Consider the following 10,463-nt stretch of genomic DNA (forward strand, 5'->3'; position numbering starts at 1 on the left):
CGATGGTTCTCAAAAAATAAGACCCAGAGCCTTAAAAAGGGGGCGAGTTCGGAGCGGGTCCAACAGAATCCTGGACCCATGACCATCCCATCCCTACTAACGCGCGATCGTTGAGCTAACTTCTTTTGACTCAACTTAGTAATAGGCCGCTGTTAGTAAGCGCGAACAAATATCAGACCTCAGCATTGGGCTTAAAGTGCTTATTTTGGAAATGAGCTTCTCCATTGCTTATTTTAAGATTTTTTAATATTATTTTACTTATTTACTTCAAATTTTCTAAGTTTAAAGTATCATGATTTTAAGGGAAATCATCGATGGTACCCTGTGTTTTGACACTTTATCAATAGTTTTCTTAAGTTTTTTTTATTATCAATGGTACCCTCGTAATATTGAGCATTTTACAACCATAATCTTTTTTAACTTTTTCCGTCCAAAACCGTTAACTTTCTTTAATGTTTTGAATTGAAAAATAAAAGAAAAAGAAAAAAGTTAACGTTTCGGACAGAAAAAGTTTATAAAAGGTTACGGTTGTAAAACGCTCAATAGTACGAGGTATCATTAATAATAAAAAAAACTTAAAGATACCATTAATAAAGTATCAAATTTAGAGGTATCATTGATAATCTCCTAAATTTTAATGTGATTATTTATAAAATGAAAAAAAAAATATTTGTCGGTGTCAATTCTCGAAGCTCCGACGCTATCACTCGTGAAGTAATGACCATTTCCAAAATCAGCTTCCTTTCTCCGCAAAGCGTCCCAAAATTCTCTCCCTCCCTAAAAACTGACGCTTTTCATCTCTTCATTGACACTTTCACTATCAATCAATGGCACCATACCATTACAATCCAACTTCAAAGAAACCCACAAATCCACTATCTCTCTCTTTAACTTCCTTCCTCTTTCTATCTCTCCTTTGCTTCATTTCCCTTCTTCTTGCTTTCTCTCTTTTCAAATCATCCATTCCCTTCACCTCTTCTTCTTTGCAAGATCTTCATTTTGTATCGATAAACCCATCTTCAAATTCTTGTGATTTCACAGATGGGAATTGGGTTTTTGATCCTACCTTTAGATCCACTCCTTATGATCATACGTGTAAGGAGATTTTCAAGGGATGGAATTGTATTTTGAATAACAAGTCTAATGCTTTGGATATTTCTAAGTGGAAATGGAAGCCTAAAACTTGTGATCTTCCTCAGTTTGATGCTCTAAGATTTCTTCAACGCTTCAGGGACACTAGCATAGGTACTTTCATCCCAATAAAAAATTGTTTTTAAGATTTTAAATTTATTGTTTCCAGCTGTTTTTTATGGTAACTATTGCCTTTCTTGGAAATTTTTAGTTATTTTATAGGCTTACTGTGAATTGCTTTGATGTTATTAGCTTATGCAGCTATAGAAGTACCTGATTGTCTTGGATTGTTTAGGTTTGATTTTAGCCATTATGGTAAAGTTTGTGAATTTGAAGATAATAGTTTATTTTTGAGGGATTATTTTAGGGATACTTGTATTAGTCTATGGCCAGGGAACCTAGGTTTGAGTCATTTGATTAAAAACCCGACTAGCATTGAATTGTGTTATCATCATCATACCCAATATCCCCCTCAAAGGCAGGGTCTGAGGTAAGGTGACAAACAATTCATACCCGTACTCCCTTAAGAGGACTAGAGGAAAGTGGTCTATTTTACCCCAAAAGGAAAGAGCCCTACTTTAGAGGAAATGAGTAACGACCGACAATGTTATAAAGAGAGAAAAAAAAAAACTAATGGTTACATAAAAACATAACTAAATGAAAAGATTAATAATGCGGAAATAAAAATTAAGACAGAGGTTTGGAGTTTTGAATACTGTTTGTATTATTTTGCTTGAGCTATTACAACTCTAATTTATACATTATACATAACTGAGACTAGTAAATAAGGAAATAAATGATTACAGAATATTTGACAAATAATTATAGAATAATTACCATTCCAAATTAAGCACTTTCCTACACTAAATAAAAAATAAATAAAAAGATAAAATAAAAAAATGAGGAGGGAATTAAAGAGCCTATTAGCGGTCCATAACATGGATCTAACGTCTCCAACTATTTCTATCCCTAGTCAGATCCGCGGAGAGGCGCATCTCACTTAAGTCGTTCTTGATTTGCTCTACCCACGTTTTCTTAGGTCTTCCTCGACTTCTCTTACCCTCCACTATGGTGCTTTCTTTCCTTCTAATGGGGGAGTCGGCTGTCTTTCTTTGAACATCTCCAAACCATCTTAACCTATTTTCACGCATTTTAGCAGATAATGGGGCAACACTTAGTTTCTCTTTAAGCTCCTGGTTCTTGATTCTATCCATTTTTGTGTTACCACACATCCACCTCAACATACGCATCTCTGCTACTTCCATCTTTTGTTCATGAATCTTTTTAACGGGCCAACACTCTGTCCTATACATCAAAGCTGGTCTAATGGCCGCTCTGTAGAATTTACCTTTCAGTCTAACTGGGACCTTTCTAACCCATAGCACTCCAGTGGCTGCTTGCCACTTAAGCCAACTCGCTTGTATATGATGTGTAACATCTCCATCAATCTCCCCATTACTCTGGATAACAGACCCTAGATACTTGAACCTATTCGTACTTGCAACCACATCTTCTCCAATGATCACCTCTGGATCATCATGTTGCTCATTACCACTAAAGTTGTATCTCAAATATTCTGTTTTTGTGCGGCTTATACGCAACCCTTTGCCTTCTAAAACTACCCTCCATTCTTCTAATTTAGCATTAGCCTCTTCACTAGTTTCTGTGACCAACACTATATCGTCCACAAATAACATGCACCATGGCATTGTTTCCCCGAAAGACTTTGAGAACTCATCTCAGATGATTGCGAAAAGGAAAGGTCTTAGTGTCGATCCCTCAACTGGAAAAGATTTTGTAATCCCAACGGGTGTCTGTATGTTAATTGATACTCCATTGTACATATCTCGTATTGCTTCAATATGGCTCCGCGAGACTCCGTTAGCCTCTAAGCTATACTAGATGATATATCGTGGTATGCTATCATAAGCTTTCTCCAAATCTATAAACACCATATACAGATTCTTTTTCCTTTCCCTATATTTTTCCATCAGTCTTTTTAACACATGTATAGCCTCAATGGTTGATCAACCTGGGATGAAACTAAATTGGTGTTCCCTAATAACCACCTCCTCTCTGATTCTCTTCTCTATCACTCTTTCCCATAATTTCATTGTGTGGCTGAAAAGTTTAATCCCTCTATAATTCTCACATACTTGTGCTTCACCTTTGTTTTTGTATATTGGGATAAGTGTACTGCTCCTCCATTCTTCGGGCATTCTATGTGTCCTCCAGATAACATTGAAGAGGCTTGTTAGCCATTGAATGCCTTCTTAAACATCTCCATACCTCAATCAGGATGTTGTCTGGACCGACTGTCTTGGCTCGCCCCATTTCTTTGAGCTTTACTAATTTCATTTGTGGTTATGCGTCTGTTTGACCCATATTCATGTTGGCTTTAGACGTTGGAAGCATGTCCCCTCACCTCCTCTGGTCGCCTAGTCTCATTTAGCAATTGAGAGAAGTACTTGTACCACCTTGTTTTGATGTCATCTTGTCTCAACAAAACTTTATCATCCTCATCCTTGATGTACCTAATTGTCTCAATGTCTTGCTTCCTTTTAGACCTAGCCTTTACAAGCTTGAAAATATGCTTCTCTCCTTCTTTTGTATCTAACTTTTTATAAAAGTCTTCATAAGCTAGACTTTTTGCCTCAGCTACTGCTTTCTTTGCTACCTGTTTGGCCTCTTTATAGATTTCCCTCTTACTTATCCAATCTCCCTCTTCCGTACAAGTCATAAGCTCTTTAAACCTTACGTTTTTATCGTTTATCTTCTTCCTCACCTCCTTATTCCACCACCACGGCTCCTTGTACACCTTTGGTTTACTTGTCGACACTCATAAGATCTCTTTGGCAGCTTGTCGAATGGTGTCAGCCATAGCTTTCCACATATGATTTGAATCTTCAGATTGCCTTGGGTAACCCAACACTTTGATCCTGTTTGAAAATGCGGATGTTGCTTCCCTTTAAAGTTTACCCCATCTAATCCTTCATCTGCACTCTACTTTTTATCAACAACTCTCTTCCTCATTTTAAAATCTAAAACTAATAACCAATGTTGGGTTGGCATCTTCGTGCCCAAAACCACCTTAACAATCCCGACACAAGGACCTATCTCCTTTACGAACTAAGGCGTAGTCAATTTGGGTTGCGTGCCCTCCACTCTTGTATGTAATCAAGTGCTCCCCTTTCTTTCTAAAGATAGAGTTTGCTATTATCAAATCTTGAGCTAGAGCAAACTGAAGTAAAAGTTCTCCACTCTCGTTTCTCACACCTAGCCCAAAGCCACCATGGACTGACTCGCAGCTATCCGCTTCTTTGCCTATGTGCCCATTGAAGTCTCCTAGAAAAACTTTTTCATCTCTTGGGATAGTCCCCATAAGGTTACTTAAGCAGTCCTAGAAATCAAGTTTCTCCTGCTCATCTAATCCAACTTGTGACCCATAAGCACTAATGATAGACGTGACTACTTCACCTAGTACTATTCTAACTAGCATAATTCTTTCATTGCACCTCTTCACCTCGACCACTTGTTTTAAGATCTTGTTAGAAACTAGGATCCCAACCCCACTGCGTCTGCCATCCAACCTTGCATACCATAACTTATACCCTTTCACTCCAGTCGAATCATAACCCTTCCATCTGGTCTCTTGAACACACGCCACATGAATATTGTACCTACTAAGCTCATCAGCTAGCTCCAAAGACTTGGCTTCTAACGTACCTATGTTCCAAGTCTCCACTCTTAGTTGAAAGTCATGACGGTGTCTCCCCCACAAATCCCTCCTCCTTGGGCTCCCCCTCCTAGGACCTGACCTTAGGCTATCATAGTTCTTCTGCTGCTCTATCCTAGTTTCTGACGGCTTAAGGTATAGGTTAACAGACTAACAAAGCTGTGTTCAAATAGACATACACACCCAAAAGATCCCACACGTGACCTCCAAAACCCAACACTCACCCAAAACACCCAGAAACACAAAAGCAAGGTCTTGCTGGAGCAAAACAAGAAAATCACATATATGGGAAACCCTCACCCAAAAACTAGAAAAGACACCCAAAAAGCTATTACGAAAAGAGCCTTATTTACTTATAAACAAACAAACAAAGGGAAACAAACTGAACAACGAACCCCAACTTAAACAACCTGGACCAAAAAAAAAAAACACGCCGCAACCTAAAGAGAAGCCAAGAACTAAAAAGGGCTGGTACCAAACAGAGTAAAACAAATAGGGCTTCACAGGAAGCTAAATTCAATGAAGAAGGAAACAGAACAACATGAAAAAAGGGGACCAAAACAAAGGGAAATAAGCCAGCAACCAGGAAAAAATGATATCAATTAAAATGATCTTCAAAAAAAGCATGAACACAACCGAAGACGAAAGCAATTTAAGACTCTTGCTATGATTGTTTCCACTGCTTGTTGCTGGCCGTCTTTCAGTTGTTGGCTACCCGCTGCCGTCGATAATCCCCGCTTGAACGAAGCTCCACTGCCAAGTGTGGTGTCCAGGAAAATATAGAAAGAGATGGGGAAGATTGATCACTGCCTTTACCTATTGCGTACCTGGATTTTGACGCCTGAGTACTGCCTTTGTTGATGCTGCGCGCAAGATGCCGTCGTCGTTGGTGGCGCGACTAAAGAGGGAGCTGTTACGGGGACGGCTTGGATGGGTCTTCTTCGCAGAAAACTTCAAAGCAAAGAGAAAACAGGAAGAGATAGAGAGAGAAAGTAACGTTGATATAATACATTAATATAAGAATGGTAGATGAGTTGGTTCAGCACACATGATATAGGCTTACCCTAAACTAGTATTATGGATTGGTTATTAGGTGTGTGGCTAATGAACTTCATAGATAAGATTGGATTGCAAATGGGCCTTTTTGATTATTGATTAATGTAAAGTTTTGAAGCTTAAAAATGAAATTATTGGAGAGAAAACTTTGTATGATAATGCATCTTCAATTTTGGGAAAAAAAGTGACTTTTAATCAGTTTGTAAGGAAGGGAGACTTTGATTTAGGATTGTTTACTTGTAATTAGTTTTATTGGAAGTAACTATATTGATCTTATGAAATTGTGGTAGTGCAGGATTTATAGGTGATTCACTGAACAGAAATATGTTTGTTTCTCTGTTTTGCACTCTGAGGCAAGTATCAAGTGATGTGAAAAAGTGGCATCCGGCTAAAGCTGATCGAGGATTCACTTTTGTTCAGTACAATCTTACAATTGCTTATCACCGCACAAACTTGTTAGCACGATATGGTAGGTAAGCCATTGTCTTTTGTCCAAGGCTACTGAGTTAATGTCTCTTGCTACTTCTGTTTTTGATGGGTTGAATCATGGGTCTGAAAATTGAAACTTTCTTTTTATCTATATTTATTACTGTAATAGGATTCTATAGCACACGTGTTATGATTTCATTCCTATAAAACTCTTGTATAAATTAGTTTTATACTATTTTGGTGTGCACCAGCGTAATAATAGCAAGTATTTCCTAGTGATTGTACTTGATTTTACCCGTCAAGTAAATATACGTGCTATTTTAGTACCTTTTAAGGTTGACTAAAATAGTATGGACCAAGTTCATACAAGACTTTCTCTATGATTTTTTTAATGCAGCTGTTAAATGTCAATTTATATTTTCAAAACATTTATAGAGCATGAAATTTCTTTTCCCTTGCATAGGTGGTCTCCTAATGCCAATGGTGGTGTGCTAGAATCTCTTGGATACAAGGATGGATACCGAGTTGACATTGATGTCCCTGACAGCAAATGGGCTGAAGCTCCTGTCTTCCATGATGTTGTCATCTTCAATACTGGTCATTGGTAACGTTTACAACCTATATCCCTGCTTCACTTGATTATCTTTATTTCTGCCATTGCTTTTAGACTATGCCTTATTTGTCTCGGTAATTATTTGCATGAAACCCTTTTTTTTGCTCATTATCACCCATTTCCACTTTCAAACTTGAAGAGTTAAAGAAGTAAAACACCATACATTTGTCGCAAAAATGCAACTCTCCTCTTCATTGTCACAACTGCTCCGCTGGACCTCTTTGTAACCTTGTATATGATAAATGCAACAAATCTATGCACCATTTCTATTCTAACTTGTATTTAGGAAATGTTAGATGTCATTGCTAGTTATGTTGGATAATTGGATGGTCATCAACTTTTTTGTGCTTTTATTGAAGGATACGGGCCTATGTTTTGCATGTAGCTTGCCGACCTTTTAAGTTAAAAGGGTGTTTTGGGTATTCTTTCATATGCTTAAGCAAGTGATGATTTCCTCACAAAGGAGCAAATAGAAAGTGCTAAGGCAAGATGGGCTTTTGCAGTGGTGTTTAGGTACTTTGGCTGGAGTGGTGAGTCTCTTGATGAATTAGAGGTGTTGTGGAATCATGTAATGGTGTGATGCGCTCAATCTTTTTTGTGGTCTGTTCTCCGGGACTTCTCAATCGATTGTTTTTTAGGTGTTGTGCAATCATGTGATGGCTAGACGTTGTGGTCGATCCTCCGGGGCTTCTCCATCTATTGTCTTTTAGATGTGCCCTGCATAAATGAGAAATTTTCTTTGTAGTTAATGATAAATTGTTGTCCAATTGCACTGGTTTGTTGTTTTCACATTCAAATTTAAAATCTCCTCTGTAAGATATACAAATTTAGATGAAAACCCTTGCACGTGTAATGTCATAAATGGCTGCAAGTTAGAGGAAAGTCATTTGCGACACCGGTTTTGCAGGTGGTGGGCTCCTTCCAAATTCAACCCAGTAACGTCACCTATGCTCTTCTTTGAAAAGGGGACTCCCATAATGCCTCCAATTGCTCCTGATGTTGGTTTGGATAAGGTCTTGAGACAAATGGTGAGATATGCTTATGCTTTTCACTGTTTGCCAGTTTTATATTTGAAACTTAAGGGTTCTCATTGAAAATGGAGGAACGACATTGCTAAAGTGCCAAAGGCTTCTTACGCTTTTGCATTGCAAATTCTTTGCGTATTCTTTCTGATCGGTGTGGAGCACCTGACCACTTTTCTTCTCTTGGTTTTAAAAGTTATGAATCGGTTTAGGGAGCAGAAGTGATAGAACAAGGGCAGGAACAATGGAATAATGTAGTGCATGGTGCAATCAATGAAATAGACAATTAGGTGCATGTTATAAGATGAAAATTGCTATAATTAAGCAAACAAACAATACTAAATTTAACGAGGTTAACCAAATTTAACCGAACCGGCGGTTACTACCCATGGAGGTTGTTGACTAACCCCACAAACCAACACAAATCTTTACGATGCACTTTGGCCTCACTCATGCACACCCAAGAATTTCTCAAAGGTCACCCATCCTAAGATAACTCTTGAACAAGCACGCTTAACTTTATAATTCTAACAAATGGGTTCCTTCAAAAAGAAGGTGCACCTAGTTGATATGGGTAATCTACCAATCCTTTTAAAGCTCAACCTAGGTATCACACTCACCCCCACTTAAATATGCAAGGTCCTTGTTACTCCTTATTTCCAAAATCTTTCCCTGCAAAGGTGCATTGATCACACTATTAACCACAGTGGTAGGGTTGCTCTAATACCACTTGTAACACCCCGGCCCTACTAGATCGCCAGTGACTACCCATGGAGGCTGTGGACTGATAACACAAGTCTTTACGGCGCACTTTGGCATCACTCATGCGCACTCGAGAAAATTTCATTCTAAGATTACTCCTCACCAAGCACGCTTAACTTTAGAGTTCTTAGCAAATGCGCTCTCTTGTAAAAAAGATACACCTTGTTGATATAGGTAGTTTATCAATCTCTTAATGCCGAACTCGAGATATCACAAAGTTGGCTTAAATCCAAAATGACTTGACGGCTTGACGCAACCAACTTGATATGATTAAAATTCGACTCGTCACTAGTCAAATCATTAAACTAAAGTGACTCCACATTACTCGATCCCTAAATGACCCAATCTATCTTAATTCAACATTCAACTGAGTAACTAAATTTACACTGAATATGATGATTTATGAACCAAGTCCAAAGATGAAAGTTGCTTATACTTCTGAACGTGCATATTGTCTCATATCCCTCTGTACATATACATCCTTGTTTTTATCCTTGTGATTATTATGTCTATTTCTCTTTTTCTGGGTATTTAATTGTTATTTCTGCTAAATTTTCAGATATTATATGTAGAAAGAAAAATGCGACCCAGTACAATAAGAATATTCCGCACACAATCTCCTAGGCATTTTGAGGGAGGTGACTGGAACCAAGGTGGTTCTTGCCCGCGCTTAAAGCCTTTGGTGTCACAAGAGGTAGATAATTTGTTCAAAATGTATATATTTGTTCAAGATTTCGAGATTTTGGCCTCAATAATGTATGATTTGTACAGGTTGAAGAACTTTTCAGTGTCGAGAATAATGGAACCAATGTTGAGACACGCCTCGTTAATGATCACTTGTACAAGGCCCTCAAAGGATCGAGTTTTCATGTATTGAACATAACCCATATGAGCGAATTTCGAGCAGATGCTCATCCATCAAACGCCGGTGGAAAGAAGCATGATGATTGTATGCATTGGTGCTTACCTGGCATTACAGATACATGGAACGATATATTTGCTGCGTACTTGTACAATGTAAAACATCAAAACTGAATATATTCTTTCATTTCATCAAAGCATTGCTGCTTTTGTTAGTTCAACTCGTTCAATCTCCGTTATAAAAGTAGAACTTCCAACCCAGTTTAAGCAGGGAAAATGATCGAGAAAGCAAACATGAAGAAAAGGAGGAACGACCCCATAATTATTTGTTGCGTACTTGTGTTCGTCCTACGTGGGATCTAAACTCCGACTAGAACAGTGGTGTATGCATGAAAAGGCGTAAATATATTCATCTCAACAAAATATCTAAAGCGGTGGTGGACGCACGAAAGAGCCTAAAAATGCCTATACTTGGACCTCACCATTAATTGTAAATTATAAAATATCAAGTATCTCAAGAAAAATCGTAAATAATTTTTGAATATTTCAAGTAAAATATACTATGGCCCCTTCAATTTTTTTTGTCTAACTAATATATTTAATTTTAAAGACTCTTAATTGAAATTTTGAGAAAGGATACAAAAGGTCGAATTACAAAAAGAAATTATGAAATAAATAACAAAATTACTCTTTTTTATTCAGATATAGGATAAAGAATGCCTACAAGCAAGACGCAGAAGAAATTAATCTTCGATAGCTGGTCACAAAAGCAGATCTCTAATTTGTTATCAAAAATGGTGACAGGAAGGACAGCATCACGATTTAAGGCAAGTATTATTGAAAAAAGTTTCAG

At 37.7% G+C, this 10,463-nt stretch overlaps 1 protein-coding gene across 2 annotated transcripts; it reads left to right on the plus strand.

The window, feature by feature from the left end:
* Positions 1–689: 689 nt before the first annotated feature.
* Positions 690–10,415, plus strand: LOC130805883 (protein trichome birefringence-like 13). 2 transcript variants are annotated; one of them, XM_057670704.1, is made up of 7 exons: positions 690–1,245; positions 6,219–6,396; positions 6,816–6,956; positions 7,873–7,993; positions 9,309–9,443; positions 9,521–9,766; positions 10,313–10,415. In XM_057670704.1, exons 1-7 carry the CDS (start codon positions 828–830, stop codon positions 10,316–10,318), a joined length of 1,245 nt encoding a protein of 414 aa, XP_057526687.1. In that variant the 5' UTR covers positions 690–827; the 3' UTR covers positions 10,319–10,415. The 2 variants fall into 2 exon arrangements, with proteins under 2 accessions (XP_057526687.1, XP_057526686.1); XM_057670703.1 differs by lacking the exon at positions 10,313–10,415 and having other exon boundaries at positions 9,521–9,831.
* Positions 10,416–10,463: the final 48 nt, after the last annotated feature.

This window comes from Amaranthus tricolor, chromosome 2 (assembly GCF_026212465.1).
Source record: "Amaranthus tricolor cultivar Red isolate AtriRed21 chromosome 2, ASM2621246v1, whole genome shotgun sequence".
Taxonomy (NCBI): domain Eukaryota; kingdom Viridiplantae; phylum Streptophyta; class Magnoliopsida; order Caryophyllales; family Amaranthaceae; genus Amaranthus; species Amaranthus tricolor.

Excerpts from the sequence above, each read along its gene's own strand:
- LOC130805883 (XM_057670703.1), top strand. The coding sequence starts at position 828 with ATGGCACCATACCATTACAATCCAACTTCAAAGAAACCCACAAATCCA. Across the intron at positions 6,397-6,815 it reads TTGTTAGCACGATATGGTAG|GTGGTCTCCTAATGCCAATG; the intron begins GTAAGCCATTGT and ends TCCCTTGCATAG. Across the intron at positions 7,994-9,308 it reads ATAAGGTCTTGAGACAAATG|ATATTATATGTAGAAAGAAA; the intron begins GTGAGATATGCT and ends CTAAATTTTCAG.